General features: G+C 36.6%; 1 protein-coding gene across 3 annotated transcripts in view; it reads left to right on the top strand.

Moving 5' to 3' along the window:
- Positions 1-18,059, top strand: part of NCOA7 (nuclear receptor coactivator 7) — a 220,889-nt gene that overhangs the window by 167,624 nt on the left and 35,206 nt on the right. For 2 of the 3 annotated variants that reach the window (XM_069077464.1, XM_069077465.1), the window contains 6 exons: positions 3,351-3,458; positions 4,828-4,941; positions 6,820-6,945; positions 8,876-9,060; positions 14,537-15,573; positions 17,006-17,174. In XM_069077464.1, the coding sequence (XP_068933565.1) occupies positions 3,351-3,458; positions 4,828-4,941; positions 6,820-6,945; positions 8,876-9,060; positions 14,537-15,573; positions 17,006-17,174 (1,739 nt within the window). The remainder of the gene's footprint in view (positions 1-3,350; positions 3,459-4,827; positions 4,942-6,819; positions 6,946-8,875; positions 9,061-14,536; positions 15,574-17,005; positions 17,175-18,059) is intronic. The other variant, XM_069077467.1, reaches the window with a different exon arrangement.

Below are 18,059 nucleotides of genomic sequence, written 5' to 3'. Positions count from 1 at the left end.
TATTCCTGTTTAGCTTTTCATGCTTCTCTTACATGTCAAGTTTTCTGTTCAACTCTGGTTTTTTCATCAAGAATGCTTGTATTATACTCAGTTTTGCTGGGTAGGTGATTCTTGGTTTTAATCCTGGCTCTTTTGACCTCCTGAAGGTCATATTCCAAGCCCTTTGATCCCTTAATGTAGAAGCTGCTAGATCTTGTGTTATCCTGATTGTTGTTCCACAATACTCAAATTGTTTCTTCCTGACTGCTTGTAATATTTTCTCCTTGATCTGGGAACCCTGGAATTTGGCTATAATATCTCTAGGAGTTTTATTTTTGGGATTTTTTTCAAGAGGCGATTGGTGAATTCTTTCCATTCCTATTTTGCCCTCTGGTTCTAGAATATCAGGGCAGTTTTCCTTGAGAATTTCTTGAAGGATGATGTCTAGGCTCTTTTTTTGATCATGGCTTTCAGGTAGTCCAATAATTTTTAAATTATCTCTCCTGGATCTATTTTCCAGGTCAGTGGCTTTTCCAATAAGATATTTTACATTGCCTTCTATTTTTTAATTCATTTGGATCTGTTTTATAGTATCTTGATTTCTCATAAAGTCATTAGCTTCCATTGCTCCAATCTAATTTTGAAGGAATTATTCTCTTCCGTGAGTTTTTGAAATTCCTTTTCCATCTGATCAATTCTGCTTTTTAAGGCATTCTTCTCCTCATTGGCTTTTTGGGCCTCTTTTGCCATCTGACTTAGTCTATTTTTTAAGGTGTTATTTTCCCCAGTATTTTTTGGGGTCTCCTTTAGCAGGCTGCTGACTCACTTTTCATTATTTTCTTGCATCATTCTCATTTCTATTCCCAATTTTTCCTCCATTTCTCTTACTTGATTTTCAAAATCCTCCTTGAGCTCCTCCATGGCCTGTAACCAGTTTGTATTTTTCTTAGAGGCTTTTGGTTCAGGAGTTTTGACTTTGTTATCTTCTTTTAGTTCTATGTTTTGATCATCTTTGTCACCAAAAAACGATCCTATAGTTTGATTTTGCTTCCTCTGTCTGTTCATCTTGCCAGCCAATTACTTGACTTTTGAGCACTTTGCCATGGTAGAACTCTGTTTCCAGAGTGGAGAGTGCTGTGTCCCAAATTTCTGGGGTTTTGTTCAGCTGTTGTCAGAAGGCTGTTGTGCCTTCATCTAGGCACCTGCCACAGAACTGTGAAGAAGACTGCCTCTCCACAGCCTCAACAAGCTCTGCCATGTTACCTCTCCTTACCCCAGGACTCCCTCCCAAGACTGTGACCCAGATCCATGCAGAGCAAAGCAAGATAATCCTGCCTCAGCACCAGAAAATAGATTCCTGCAAATGCCTTCTGGTCCGCCACTTGGTCCCCCCAATCTGTAGGCCTGGAGTTCAGAAAGCAGTTACCCAGATGCCCCAGCAGCCACCACCTCCATGCCCAGGACCAAGGGCCAGACCATGTTCTTCTCTCACCCAGGATAACAGAGTTCTCCACTGACCTTTAACTTTCTGTTTGGCGTTTATGGGTTGAGAAGTCTGGAAACTGCCATAGCTGCCAGTGATTCACTCTCCTGAAGTCTGCTCTTGCCGGTCTGGGCTGGTGCAGCTCATGCGGGACTGTGCTCTGCTCCCAGCCCAGTGTGATAGACCCTTCCTGTTTGGCTGCCAGGCAGCCTTCAGCAGGAGATTTGTTTCTCTCTGTCACTTTGTGGGTTCTGTAGCACTAAAATTTGTTTAGAGTCATTTTTTACAGGTATTGAAGGTGTTTGGAGTGGGAGCTTAAGCAAGTTTCTGCTTTTATTCCTCCATCTTGGCTCCACCCCCCATCCATTCTTTTAAAAAATTAAAATAAGAAGACTATTAATTATATAGGAAATTTTTTTTATAGGGAATAGTTTTTCTTTTCTCCTCCCTTTCCCAGTTATTTAAGAAGTATCAGACAGCCAAATCTTTAATTACAAGTAGTATATGCTGTGAAGTTTTTTTGTTTCTTTTTTTTTTTTTTTTTTTAAAGCACGGGGGCTGGGGCGGCCAGGTAGCACAGCAAGTAAGAGCACCGGCTCCATTGTTGAGAAGACCTGGAGATCGAATCCCGGGCTCTGACACTCAGCACCACACCCAGAAATAACTGGCCGTGTAACCTTGAGCAAGTTACTTAACCCCGATTGCTTAAAAAAAAAAATAAAGCACGGGGGCTTTCAATTTTTTTTTTTATGTTCCTTCCCTCATCCACTCCCATGCCCAATGAAAAGGTAAGGGAAACAAAACCTATTACAAACATGTTGAGTCATGCAAAACAGTTTTTAACTTTAACTATATTCCAAGAAGAAAGGGAGGGAGGGAGGAAAAAGGAAAGAAAAATATGCATCAGTATTCACTCTGAGTCCATCAGCTCTCTCTCTGGAGGGAGATAGCATGTTTCATTGTGAGTCCTTTGGAATTCTAGTTGATCAATGCATTAATCAGATTTACTGAGTCTTTCAAAGTTGATTATTTTTACAATATTGCTATTGCTTTCTGGATTGTGTTCCTCCTGCTTGCTTCACTTTGCATCAGTTCATACAAGTCTTCTCAGTTTAAACCAGATTTTTCATTATTTCTTACAGCACAATAGTATTCTATCACATTCATATACCACAACTTGTTCATTCATTCTCCAAATGATGGCTATCTTCTCAGTTTCCGATTCTTTGTCACCACAAATAAAGATGCTATAAATAAATCCTTTTTCTTTTTTCTTTTATATCCTTGAGGTATAACCCCTAGAAGCCATATTGTTGGGTCAAGGATTATGGACAAAGTGGAGAGTGCTGCATCCCAAATTTCTGGGATTTTGTGCAGCTGTTGTCAGAAAGCTGATGTGCCTTCTTCTAGGAGTATAATTCCCAATTGCTTTCTAGAATCGTTGGACTAATTCTCATAAACTGTGTATTTTGTAGCCCTAATGAAAAAAGATTCCAGGCCACACCTAGGAAATTATTACATTAATGACAAAATCTCTATTTTAAGTTACTATGGGGCAGCCCAGGGAGGAAGGACGTGCTGTGTATCAATTATTATTTGGTCCTATATGTGCTTCACCCTCTCCCTTCCCACCAAGCCATGTTACAGAAAATTCAGAAATGTATAAATATTCCCTAGAATTTAAAAATTCCAGAAGCACTGAATTGGATCATGTTAAATCATTTGATTTGAGGTGATTTCCTTAGGAATTAAGAGGGAGAAGGATCTTCTTGTTTTCTTAAATATATTATTATGCAGGTATTGTGTAGTTTACAATGATATTTCATAAAGATAAATGTTCTCTGTCAAAAATGTTTTGACTTTTTGAATTGGATTATTTTTTTTTTAGGCTGGAAGCCAAGATACACTCAATACGATAGCACTGAAATTTAACATCACTCCAAACAAGCTTGTGGAATTGAATAAGCTTTTCACACACACTATTGTTCCAGGCCAGGTAATTATTTTAGTATTATTATGATTTTATATGTTTTGGATGAATCTGCTTCAGCATAGAGATCTAACCTCTAAATGCTTTTTTTATTGACTGTAGAATAAATGTTCAGTTCAGTCTTTCCTTCCTCAAATACTGTGATCATAAGTACTGAGCTCCCCAGAGATGAATGCTATATAGATAATAAATCCTTAGAGGAAGCTTAACTAGTATAGGTCCTTATACTTATCTTGTGACCCATTGTGTCAAGTCAGTGCTGAAATGTGAGAAAACTTAATATACTTTTTCTTAAGAAAAATGAACCATTCCTAGATATTCATAGGGCATTTAGTCCTGAATTGTATGGTATATTTATCAGGGTTGTATTTTGAGTTCAGAAAAAATGGCATCCTTTTTCTTTTATTACTTCAGTTACATGGCCAGTTATATAACCAATGTCCTTAACAATAGGCTCCAGTCACTGTTCTTTCACCCCCCAAAATTGCTGTATAACTTTTAAAATACCAAATAGAACTGATAAGTTACAATTCTGTTTTATGTTTTTAAGAGAGCTTATTTCAACTTGAGAACTTCAATTTACATGGCATTTGGATGACCCAGCTATTTGGAAAGACTATAAAGATCACATGGCTTAATTCTCTTTTTATATGAAGGGACTTGTATGGTAGCTTCGAAAGGTTTTTCTCAATTGTAATTCAGCAGAGAGCCATCACTTGTCTATATGCATTGTATTATCATTTTAGTTTCTTCAGATGGCCCAATACCTCTCAATCATAGTATCAATACAATCGTAATGGTACTTTTTTCCCCATACTTCTTTCAAAGTCTATTTAATGAGCTCTGAAAAGCATTATGTAGCCCTAGGGCCATAGGTTGGTAGCTTCTGCTCTCTTCTAACTTTGCTATTTTCTATTTTTGGCAAAAGTAGAAAATAGCATGCTGTGTTATGGTTCTCCAAATTTGACTAATAAAAATAAGTAGGCTTATGAGCTTAAAGCTAGTAGAAAATAGAAACATATTAACCAAAAACTAATTCTTGCATTTGAAAAAATATAGCACACAGATTTTTATATTGTTTTTGTCCCTATCTTGAAATTTTAGCTTTTGGTAAGTGATATATAACTTATTTCTATAATAATCCTAATCCAGGAGTGGGGAACCTGTGGCCTTCTAGTTCTTTTAAGTGTGGCCTTTTGACTGAAGCTAAATTTTATAGAACAAATCTTTTTAATAAAAGGACCTAACCCCTCCAGGAAGATTGCTTTGACTTAACCAATTTACACTGATCTTTGAATAATTCAGCACTTAGTAAATAATCACTCAAGTTAACACTTAATTGCATACTTAACATATTCCTTATTCCTGTTCTCAGGTCCTTTTTGTGCCAGATACTGACTTTCCTTCCAGTACTTTAAGGTTAACTTCATCAAGTCCTGGTGCTACTATTTCTCCTTCATCATCAGATGCAGAATATGATAAACTTCCTGTAGGTATACCTCTAATCAAGGATCACAGGTTATATGTATTATTAGGATGTGTTTTCTCACATGGTTTTATAACTTAATGTGCTAATTTTGATAAGACTACAGTCAACATTTTCCCAATAAGAAGGTTAACATTGGCTTAATGGATAGGCTATGACATTTTAGACAAGAGAATCATAGCAATCTGTGTAATGTAATGCCAAAAGAAGGCAACTTCCCAGGTTCAAAATACCAGCATAGGTGCTCTCTATTTTATTCAGTAACAAACCCAGAACAGAGAAGATCAAAACATGACATCATTCAAAATACAGCATTTACTAAGTGTGATTAAATCATCTCCAAGGCCTACCCCACCCCAGGACTTTCCAATCATTCAATCAATTACAAAGTCTCTGTTCCAAATACTTCTCCACCCCTAGGCTATACCTTAATTAAGTCCACCACAAAGCCCCTCTTCTCAAATGGAGATTAGTTTCCAAACATAAGTAAAATACATTCATTTGCTCAACCATAGAACACAAAAAGGTCAAAAGTTCCCCACCCCTGGATCACAATTGAATCTACCCCAGAGTTACATCAAGTTTAAACACAGCACTTAATACCCAAATGGAGGTCTTTTCTTCATCTTGACACGAGGCAAGTTCTCAGCAATCTTAGTTCCTGGAGAGACAAGGCTTAGCAAGGCCATAAGATACATTGCCAGTCCCTTCATGAATTTATCCTCTGTCTGTAGAACAGTCCTAGAACCCCTGAACACATTAGCAAAGCCCTCTCCCAGGATTTCTGTAAACATACAACAAGAAAATCCTTCTTCAGGGCTTCTGAACCAACAGAAAGGCTCCCAGACCCCTGCAACAACAGCACTGTCCTTCACCAGTGGACAGTATTCATTCTGTCTGCCGGACAGTCTCCAGACCCCTGCAACAACAGTACTGTCCCTCACCAGTGGACAGTATTCACTCTCAGTACTGTCCCTCACCAGTGGACAGTATTCACTCTCTGTCTGCAGGACAGTCTCAGGCCTTCTTAACCAAATGCCAGGTTCCAGGACTTCTTCAACAGGACAGTCTTTCACCAGTGGACAAATCTGGCAAAATAACATCAAAACAGACAGACAAAGTACCAGCAAAACAGCCATGTCTCCTCAGTCCTTGGCAGCTCAGGGGGCAGGTCTCAAAAGTCCAGGGCAATTCAAAGCGGCCACCAGCAATCTCTTAGACTCTCTCTTCGAGGTGCTGCTTCCAAAAAGAACTTCCGCCTCTCTCTTGTCTCTCCAAATCTACGTCACCAGCTCCTCCCAGTCAGGACTGTCTTTTCACATCAAAAAGTCCATCCCACAGGTGGGATTAACAAGCTCTGGGTTTTAATACAATCAATTTGAAAACCAAGCCCAATACAGGGGAATCTCCACATTCCATTACTATCACAATCTGTCATAGTTAAACTTGGAAGAAAAAAAAATGACTTACAGAAAATCTCTGCTACACCTGGCCATGTAACCTTGAGCAAGTTACTTAACCCCAGTTGCTTTAAAAAACAAAATCTTAGCTAAATTAAAACCATGTGAGTTCGGTATAGTCTTTCATATTAATAAATCCTGAAAACATTTAATTAGCCAATTTTTGCAAGATGGTATTTGTATTTAAAATAAATAAAAATTTGTTTTATTTGGGTACTTTTCACTGTCCATTTTTCATTTTGGAAGGATGTAGTACATTTGTCACTTTTCATTTTAGACTAAAACAAAGCAGGTTACATGGAGGGGGACAGAGAATAATTTTATTTTATTAAATTCCAGGTTATTTTGAATTTTCAGAACAAAATATAAGGGAAGATTGTTTTTACTGTGTATTTATTGTGGAAATATTTGCTTTTCAAAGGATGCTGACTTAGCAAGAAAAGCCTTAAAACCAATTGAAAGAGTCCTGTCATCCACCTCTGAAGAAGATGAACCAGTAGTTGTAAAATTTTTAAAAATGAACTGTCGCTACTTCACAGATGGCAAGGTAGGTAGCAGTTGTGGTTGTTTAGGGGAATGTGTATTAAAAGTGAAAGGTTGATGGGAATGACTAGAACTGAGGAATAATCAAAGCTCTGTCCAAAGGTTCCAGCTCACAACTTGACAAACGTCCATTAGTTACCCTCTACTGAATTTCTGGCATTTCTCTTCTTGAAATGGCATAAGCTAGTTGGGAGAAGTGACTTTGAGCCACCTTGGACAAATTGTTTTTTTCTTTCTTTGTTTGTTTTCTTGCCTTTAAAATTGCTATTATAAAACAGAGAAAAGAGAGAACCAGGCTTTGTTGATATCCATTAGTGTTCTTAAAGGACATTAAAATCTTTGATAAAGAAACCAACATCAACCTATTTTCCCAACAGCTGGGTTGTAGACATGACTTAATTCAGCCTTTTTAATCTTCCTTTCCTTTTAGCTTGACTATGTTGAAGGAATAAAGATATATACTGGTTGTGGGAGGCAGAATTGTTTTTCTTCAGAAGAGTCAGGAAAGGTTAACAAAACAAATTTTATGCTTAGATAGTTTTACGTTTTAGATTTTTATTTTACTTTGTTACATTTCCCCTTACCTAACAAAGGTTGTAGGATTTTTTCCCCCTTAAATTAGTGCTGGATTTGAAGTCAGGATCTGGGTTCAAATCCCAACTCTTCTACTTACTGCTTTTATAGCCTTTATAATCACTTAACCTCTGTAGGCCTAATTTTTCTCAGCTATAAAAGGAAGGGGTTGGCCTTGATATAACATCTGAAGCTCCTTCTCATTCTAAATCTATTATACTGAGATTTGAATAATACTGCCACCAAAATCAAAGGTAGGTCTAGAGTACATTGAGCAGTACCCCATTTGGAGAGACAAACAATGATGAATGTTCACTTATAGACAAGTTATTACTTTTGTTTTGAGGTCAGATGGCAGTTGCCTAATCTTTCTGAGTTAAAAAAAATTGTAATCTTTTATACTGTACCTTTCTTAGTAACTATTGTGTTGATGCATTTGTCAATCAATATAAAATTTTATTAATCACTTCCTATGCATGGGCATTATGGTTAAGTGCTGGAGATACAAAAAAAAAAAGGGCAAAAGAGAGTCACTGCTCTCAAGAATCTCACAGCCTAATGAGGGAGAAAACCTACAAACCACTAAACAAACAAACTACATAAAGGGTAAATTGGAAATAATTAGTAGAAGAAAGGCACTAGAATTAAGGGGGAATGGGAAAGGTTTCCTGTAGTAGGTGAGATTTTAACTGGTACTTAAAGGAAGCCAAGAAAAACGTGGTCATTGTCATTTTTAGACATGATGACTGCTAGATACCTAGAATGAATGAATTGTGAATCATTGAATTTTAGGGCTAACAGAGATCTTAAATAATATCCCTACTCTATTTCCCCTTAATTCAAAGATCAGGAAACTAAAGCTCAGCAAAATGTCAACAAGTTTGTTAACAAGTTAACAAAACTAAAGACGAAGCTGGTACTAAAACAAAGATCTCATCATTCTGAGTTCAGTGTCCTGTTGTGCCACATTTACTATTGTGCCTATGGGGTGGCTAGGTGGTGCAATGAACAGAGCACCGGCCCTGAAGTCAGGAGGACCTGAGTTCAAATCTGGCCTCAGACACTTAACACTTACTAGCCATGTGACCTTGGGCAAGTCACTCAACCCCAATTGCCCTCCAAAAAACATAATAATAATAATAATTATATTGTGCCTATTTGTGCCACATCTAATATTACATTAAAAAAACCCTTAAACATATTTCTTGAAACAGCCTAATAAAGGAACTGAAAAAAATACAAGGGTAGTACTGTACTGGAAAGATTTAAAATAGTAATATTTATTTATAAAAGGTTTTGTCATGGTAATTAGAAATCTACATGCCAATATGCTTACATCTTTCTTTTCCTTCTCTTTTAAGGGTGTAGTTGGAGGTGTCATGATAGTCACACCTAACAACATCATGTTTGATCCTCACAAGTCTGATCCTCTAGTTATTGAGAATGGGTGTGAAGAATATGGGCTCATCTGCCCCATGGAAGAAGTTGTTTCCATTGCTCTCTACAATGATATCTCCCACATGAAGATTAAAGATGCATTGCCATCGTAAGAGGAATTCTTTATTTTTATAAAAGTGGGGAGCATAAGAGACATAGGGATGCAGAAGGGGATAAACAGAATTTGGTATTGTGAAGAAGAGAAAGATCCCACAGTGTATCGGGAGTGTTTGTATATAAATTTGGCAGTGGCAGTTTTTAATGTTTTCAAGAAAAGAATAGAACTGAAACTATCGGAAGAAAAAAGTAACAAAATTTAGTGAGCCAGGAAGAAAGTTAGTATGTAAGAAAGGAAGAAAAGAAGTCAATCATCAAACTTTTATTAAGTACCTACTATGTCCCAGGCAACTGTGGTAAGCACAGGGGATTAAAAAGAAAAGAAAAGTCCCTGCCCTCAAAAGAGAACCAGAAAGGAATATATACATTCATGGCATTTCTGTCATTCTGTCAGCAGCCTACTTTATAAGCAAAGTTGGGCTAAGGAAGGAGCAAAGGATTCTGCTGGAAGAACTTTAGTTTGTTGAATAAATAGAACAGGAAAAGCAGTTTAGTTTTTAATATAAATCATTAAGATTTTCCTCCCAGAGTCAATAATCAGAAATACTCCCAACTTTTGTCTTATCAAGTTATGTCTGACCCAATTTGAATTTTCTTGGCAAAGACACTGGAATGGTTTGCCATTTCCTTCTCCAACTCATTTTTTAGATGAGGAAACTGAGGCGTATAGGGTTAAGTGACTTGCCTAGGGTCATACAGCTAGTAAGTGTGTGAAGCCAGATTTTAACTTAGGAAGTGGGATCTTCCTGACTCCAGGCACAGTGCTGGGCCACCCAGTTGCCCCACTCCCAACTTACCTTTATATATAAAGCCTTTCCAGTCCGATAGCTTCTTCCTTCTCTACTGCTCATGATTACTCTCTCTCTCTCAGTACTATAGGTACTGGGTAGGAGTCTACTTTCTTCCCTTTTATCTACAGAACCCTGGTCCTGCTTCCAACTTTACTGTAGTTCTGGGGTAGGATGGATGGTCAGAAAGAAAAAGTAAATTTTCATCCTGTTTTCCCTGCCTAATCTATTAACACCTATGTAATACCTAGCTGTTCTCTTACCTTCTTGTCTCAAAAACCTCGAACCACTTAATGTAGAGAAGTTCCTTTTTTGTAAAGGAGGTAAAAGACTAGAAAACAGTCTAGGTTGTACCTTCTGTTCCTTGTATATTCAAACACCCACTATTGTTCTATTTGTGTCTCCTTTTAGGTCTAAATTGAATGTGGGGGGGGGGGGAGAGATACATAAGAGAACCTTCCTTAAGAGAAAGAAAGGAATAAAAGCCTCAGAAATGGGGACTCTCAAACATCCGACTGAAAATGTGGTTGTAAGGGGCAGCCAGGTGGCTCAGCAAGTAAGAGCACCGGGCTCAGATACTTAGCACCACACCCAGAAGTAACTGGCCGTGTAACCTTGAGCAAGTTACTTAACCCCGATTGCTTTAAAAAAAAGAAAAGTGGTTGTAAAGCAAGCAAAAACTGAGGAAGATCAAGGTTTAGTCCTGTTTACATTGCAACAAATGCCAGGGATGACTTTTATCCTCAGATTTTTGAGGCTTTTTAAAATCTTTGTTTTTCTTCTAGTATGCATTTTTTATTCAAAAGTATTCATTTCCACAAATTTTTATCCACAGCTGAATATTATAGTGACTGTTATAAGCATTTTCCTATAAACAAAGATGTAGTTTACAGATTTGTTCAAAATGGAAAGATATTTTTGCCAGTAGTATTTTATCTATGATATCTGATTCACCTCCTCAATATCATTGAAACTCCCTCAGAAAGAGGCTGTTCCTTCTAAACTTCATGTGGAGGCAAAAATGTTATATCCAACTCTGGCCAGGTTTGACATGCACTTTAAGAAAATGTTTAATTTTATTTCAGATTTATCTGACTTAAAAGTATTAAAGTTTATATAATGTAGGGAAAAAGGTTTTCATTCAATGTTGTTTAAAATAAACAAAAACAATATCATCTTATTATTCTTAGTACTGTAAAAAAAACTTCTAGTCTATTTCTCTCTCCTCCCCAACCCAATTATGGCATCAGGGTGGCAGAAAAGTGAACCATGAGTATTTGGCTGTATATGCAACATCATCTGGCTTGGTTTAATAATACCTGGTATGGAGAAAGGTGTCTATGAACCACAATTAGTGGATCCTACCCTGTGTTTCACATTTTAGTGACTGTACAGGCATTATATAGTCCTTCCATTATGATACCCTTGTTGCAGTAGCATCAGGGAAATTAGGGAAAATTTGTTGTAGTGTTTAATATTAATTGAAAAAGCAGCTACAGATTCCCCTCCCCCCCCCTTTTTTTAGAAAGGGAGAATTCAGATAATTGATATGTGCTGATTGACTTGGTTGTGGCAATTGATTGTGTTTCCCTATCTTTTCCCAAACTTCTAAGTGCTTTACAAATAACTTAAAACCTCAGCATTAGAAACTCCAGAAGAGCCATTATTATTGACATGCCCTAAAGAAAGGGAAGGGGGGAAATCCTATGTATATTTGTGTATTTCAATATTCAAGTTGTTACCAACAATGGTGGCAGCCCAAATAGAATGCACATGCCAGGAAAAAGATGTCTTGGGGTGGCTAGGTGGCGCAGTGAATAGAGCACTGACCCTGGAGTCGGGAGGACCTGAGTTCAAGTCTGGCCTCAGACACTTAACACAAAAATGTTATGTGATCTTGGGCAAGTCACTTAACCCCAATTGCCCTCCAAAAAAAAAAATAAAAAGAAAGATGACTTAACAGTGTCAGTAAGCATTAGTTAAATATGTACTATGTACACACAACTAATTTAATATAATGGGATAGTGTAATACTTAAAATGCCCATCAGCCTAAAAGTGATATTATCTGTAAATATTTCTTTTTCTTTTGCGATCTTTAAAACATTTCAGAATGATTCATTGGACGAATCACAAATTCACCACAATGTTACATAGGACATTAAAATTCTCCCCACTGTAATGCTTATTCCAGGAAAATAGCAATTGAGAAATCAGTTACCTTAATAACAGCTAAAGATACAGATTTAGAAGGTGATCATCTGAGATATTAACAAATATAGATCTCAACCTTGTCATTATCATATTGGACTATATTCTTAAATCAAAATGGTATTCATATTTCCATGGCATTGGGGATGTTTTAGTGAATAAAACTGCATTAAATGTACTTTTTAAATGCAAGGAGTAAAAATAGTTGACAAAAAATTTTTATGTTAAAGATACAAAAGAATATCCTTCAGTTACAGGCTGAACAGTTTGTTAATTACAGGTCTAAACACTAAATAGGCAATTTCTATATATTTATGTACTAATATTATATAAAAATCTTATTTTTAAAAAATATAATACACATAAATTCTTTCCAACTCCAGTAAAACACCATTATCCCTTGGGGAGAAAAAATTAAATCTGTGATTAATTAGCGTATCTATGCAGGGAAAAAAAAAAGGCAGTAGATTATTTGGTTTTCTCCTAGTACACTCCAGCAATAAAAATCCTTAGGAAAACTCCAGAAAGACATGCATAATATCTGCTTGGGCACAGGAATTATGGAGAGAAACCTGGAGACTGCCTTCTATATTTTAGTTTACAAGAGACAGGAAAACCCTAGTTGGAAGCTCTTTATGTTGTCCTTGCCTTGGCCCTAAATTCAGAGCTACGACTCAGGCAACCAGAGATGGGTTGCCAGTAATCTGAATAGTTTTCTCCTTAGAAATGTGGTTCAGCATGGGGATTACAGTCTAATAGTGTACATTGTAATGTATAAAAAGCACGAGAGAGGAGGGCTTTAGTATTAGTTCTGCTATTTAGCTGCTATATGACCCTGGACAAGTCACTTAACCTTGCTAATACTTCTTTCTCATTTATAAGATAGTCATGATAACACCTCTACCCTACCTACTTCTCAGTTTTTATGAGGGTCAATGTCTGTGGAAGTACTTTGTTAATACCAGAGATCATTCAGATATAGTTTTAGTCCAGAAACCAATACTTCAGGTATTTGATGAGTTAGATACACTTTGGAAGGCTAGCCTGGGAACCCAGCCACCATGTGGCATAATAGGTGATAGGAAAATGCATTTGTATTTTCAGACAACTGATATGCCAATGAACTTTGGGCTCCCAGTCGATGTTGCTGCTATACGAACTAGCTAAAGATCTTAGATTGATACTACTTCTTAGTTGATGATCATTCTTATCCTTATGCCATGGGAAAAGGCTAGCATTATCTAGATTTGCCCTAACCCCTTTACAAATAAAGCTATATCTCCTGAAAATAGCTACCTTCCATCTTCACTGTGTTTTATATCTGATGCTGGGGAAGATGGAAAGTGAAGTTATAGTGGCACATTTTCTTCAAACTCATACTATGTGTTGTTTCCCATCTAAATTATTTTTTTAATAATTAAACTTGGAATACCAGGATAATAAGTATAGTTGCTGTTTTTTATAGAAGCAGATTCTCTACAGTAAAGAGCCTATTATAACAAAACTTGATAATTTCCAAACAACATGGGTCTTCAGCAGGTAACCCAACACAAACTGTTGCCATAAAATTATTTGATTGCAATAATACTTTTTATATGACTAATCCCCACAAAAAAATGGCAGTTAGCAAGCTTACCTGAATCTTATAGATGCCTTAAGACAAACAAAAAGCAGATTCTTTTCTGAAAGTCTTTAAAACTCTGAAATATTATACACTACAGCTTTACTCTAACTCGTCACTACAGCATAAATCTGGTGACCTCAAATTACACTCACCCAAGGGGATTTATTAGAGGCAATAGAAGTTTATTTGGGGGAAATTTTGCCCATGATATTGCTCTGTAACACAGCATGACTATATATTCTCAAAGGCAAGTATGGCTTCATTTTCATCTTTGTACCCATGGAACCTGGGATCTAGTAGGTGTTTAATAAATGCTATTGATTGATTGGATAGCACTTTATCCAAGGTTCTTGTGTTAATTATATAGTAGTTGTTGTTCCAGTAATATTTCATAAGTAATTGAGGTGTAAAGAATTGATTATAGTTAGTTTCTAGAATATTTACCAAGAAAAAGCATCTCAATCTTTAGGACTGGGATAATTTCCCTCCTTGCCCTAGCCTTTAGGAAAACTAGCAGTATAGTTTTATCTTAAAAATCTTAAGACACATTTCATGTTCTGCATCTGTCAAACATGACTTCAAAAACCATCCACACCTTTCCACTAAGGTGCACAACACCATTTTTCTTTCTTGACATAATTGTTTTAGTTTTATCTTATGTTTAGTTTTGAAGATGTTGTTTCTTGATTTAGAATCATCCTTCTAAAATCATTTTAACATATTTTAGTTATCCTTTTTTTTTTTGAGTTGGGTCTGTTTGATGTTTTTGTTTTTTCCTTTCCTCCATTTTTGGTTTTTGTTTTGTTTTTTAACATTCCATGTGCGTCCACCATTTTTTCCTGACAGTGACCTACCACAGGATCTTTGTCCTCTGTACAGGCCTGGAGAGTGGGAGGACTTGGCTTCTGAGAAGGATATAAATCCATTTAGTAAATTCAAATCTCTCAATAAAGAAAAAAGGCTGCAGAATGGAGAAACCACTACTCCCCTAATTCCCAAATCAATAAAACCTTTGGAAAAGTCTACAGATTACAATCTTCTTAAGCCCTTTGGCAATTCCATTCTGAGGGAATCAGAAACCTTGGGATCTTCCATGGAGGAACCTAACAAGTTGGCTACAAAGACTGCTGACCTTAAGGAACCCTCCAAGGCAAAAACTGCTTCGGATTCTAGAACCAAAGAAAACTCCCTTTTAGGAGAAGATGATGACTTTGTTGACCTGGAAGAACTTTCCTCCCAAACTGAGGGTGGAGGTGACAAAAAGAAAACTCCAAAGGAATGCCTTTCTCTTGACTCAGAGGAGTCTAGAAAGGCCAGATCACAAGAAACCAGTTCAGCTTTAGAAATATTGAACCAGCCAGCACTGGATCTTTCAAGAACAGAGTATGATACTGAGCTAAAAGGTGCTCTGGATTTAAAAACTTGTGAGAAACAAGATGTAGGGCCTGAAGGGAACAAGCAAGCCATTTCTCCCCTGAATGAGGTAGAATCAATGTTGAATATTCATGAAGATCTAGATAAAGTTAAACTTATTGAATTTTACCTTAATAAAAACAAGGAAGGGTCACAGTTATTTGAAAACTTAGAAAAGGCAGAAAATAATGATGGCAAAAGCAATCTTCCTTTAGGCATAGATATTACTCTTAGTAGCTCAGTTCCTCAGGCAAATGAACCACTTGAAGTCAGCAAGAAGCCAGGTAAAGGCTATGAAAAAGATCCATTTTCATCAAAAATGGGTCCATCTTCAGAAGAGAAGATAATTAAAGAATCTATGGATGCCTCATTGGAATCCCCTCTGGACAAGAGCTGCCAAGGTGCACAGGTGGATAGTAAATCAGAAATCAGATTGTGGCTGTTAAAGAGAATTCAGGTACCCATTGAAGGTAGGTTGGAGTGTATGAGTGTATGTGTGTGTGTGTGCATGCGTGCGTGCTTGTGTGCGTGCGCATTCAACTTTTCCGGATGCTACGTACATGGCAACAGTAGTAATACTGACAATATTGAAAGAGATCCCTATGTCTAATAGGGCATCTTATCACTTAGGTTTAAGAGATGAGTTTTTATATATTGGTTCTGTACTTAAAACTTACATTCCTAGGATGGAAAGAAGTTGCTGATGATGGAAGGGTATGGAGGAAAGGCAGAGAAATGGGAAGAGAATTTGTTTTTTTACCTTTCAAAGAACTTTGGCTGATTAGTTTAGATCTTAAAAGAGTATAAAATGGTTTTCTGAAAACTTCTTTCAATTCTGCAGTGCAACACCCCATCTATGACATTGCTACCTATGTGGCTTTGGGATGGTCACTTGGGCCCCAATTTCCTCCTCTGTACTAGCTAGATGGTCTCTCAGGTCCCTTCTAGCTCTGTACTTATGATCCTATTATCTTCTGAGTTAGACCATAATCTTACCATTATTTATAAGCATAGTCATTTTATTCAATAATCAATAAAGTTATTAGCACTGGAAATACAAATAAGAAAAAGACAGTTGGGTTGGCTAGGTGGCACAGTGAATAGAGCACCAGCCCTGGAGTCAGGAGGACCTGAGTTCAAATCCAGACATTTAACACAAAAAACTAGCCATGTGACCTTGGGCAAGTCACTTAACCCCTATTTACCCTACCTTCCCCCCTCCAAAAAAAGAAAAAGACAGTCCATGCCCTCAAAAAGTTCACAATCTAATACATTTCTATTTTATCCACTTAGCTTTACAATCTAATCAATTATAATCTAATCCAGGCAGTACTTTTTTCTTTTTAACAACAAAATTTTGGTTTTTAACCAAGGCAAGTAGATTGTAGCTCTTGGTACCACACAGCAAGTGATGGGGTACCCACAGGCAGTTCTTACCTTTTATTTCTAGTGGATAAGATATTTTCATAAACATATGTGTGAATAAGTATAGCACTAATGCATTTTATTTCTTTATCTTTCCTTACCTTTTATTAATCTTTCAGGTGAATCTTTGGGAAAACAACATTGGGATACTTTGCACATCTACCAGAAGCACAGATTTATCATATTTTTATTCTAGGAGTTTGTAGAGAGAAGCAAGTTCTGCTGTTAGAAAAAAAGAGTTTCATAAGGGACTTTGTATTTTAGTGCTACCAAAATGTCCCTTTGTACTGATCTGGTATATGTAATTAAATTATTGGAAGTCTTTATTTTGTACAAGACTACTTTTTAAAATTACATTATACAAAGTGTCTCCTTAATTAAAATACTTGTTATTATACTCAGGCTACAAAGCTTCATTGTCACTATATGTCATTAGACTTTTTGGATTTTTTTAAAAATATATTTAATATGGTTTAGATATGCTTCCATCAAAAGAGGAGAAGAGCAAGACACCACCAATGTTTCTGTGTATCAAAGTGGGAAAACCCATGCGAAAATCCTTTGCTACTCATAGCACGACTATGGTACAACAGTTTGGCAAGAGAAGAAAGCAACCAGAGTACTGGTTTGCAGTTCCTCGAGAAAGGTAAGTTGATAACAATACAAAATTGGAAATGTGCCTTGGAGCCTTTTTTTTTTTTATTACTTTGGTTCTTGTATAAGATTTGAAAAATTCTCTTTACATTGAACTGAAAGGACAGTCTCTTAAGACTGAATTGATCTGTGTTAAAGTTTTTCTTTTCAGTTCAACATATATACAATTTCTGTTAAACCTATTAAAACATACAGCAGAAAAACTTAAGATATGATGGAATGATGATGGCAGTATCTGCCAATAGTACAGATATATAAAAATTCTCTAAGAATATCATTAAAAAAAAACAAAAAAAACTTTATTGTGGGTATAACATTGTATATTTGCAATTTCTAACTGTATTATTAGCTCCAAGATTTAAGTTTCTTGTTTAATTTCTGGAAAATGTAAAGGTTCCAAAATATTGGATTTAGAGTCAAAGAATCTGTCCAAATAATGGCTCTGTTATTTGCATAACTGTGGGCAAGTAAGTGTCTTAACCTGGGCCCCAGCTTCGTAGAGTTGGACTACATGGCTTCTAAGATACCTTGCTGGTCTCAATCTATTATCCAAGCTATTCAGTACCTTTTATGATCTTGGAAAGATTTAGGTCCTGGTCCTAGATCTGCCATACCTCTCTAGGTAGGACCTTAGGCAGGTCAGTTCATATCTGTTAGCTTCAGTTTTCCCTCTTGCTGTTGAAACTTGATGGAAGGTTCTTTCTAGCACTGAAATCATATGCTTCTGTAAATGGAAAGTAAGAAATATATGTGCTTCTTGGGTAAGGAACTATAGCCCTGAAAGGAATAATCCTGGGGAAATATTTAAGCAGTTATCTGGCATATCTTTTCTTCCTTCCTTCCTTCCTTCCTTCCTTCCTTCCTTCCTTCCTTCCTT

The sequence above is a fragment of the Petaurus breviceps genome, unplaced genomic scaffold (assembly GCF_028583685.1).
Source record: "Petaurus breviceps papuanus isolate PSGF00001 unplaced genomic scaffold, PetGlider_PUasm1.0 90977, whole genome shotgun sequence".
Taxonomy (NCBI): Eukaryota; Metazoa; Chordata; class Mammalia; order Diprotodontia; family Petauridae; genus Petaurus; species Petaurus breviceps.
The sequence above is the reverse complement of the archived record's forward strand: the minus strand, read 5'-3'. Positions and strand labels throughout refer to the sequence as shown.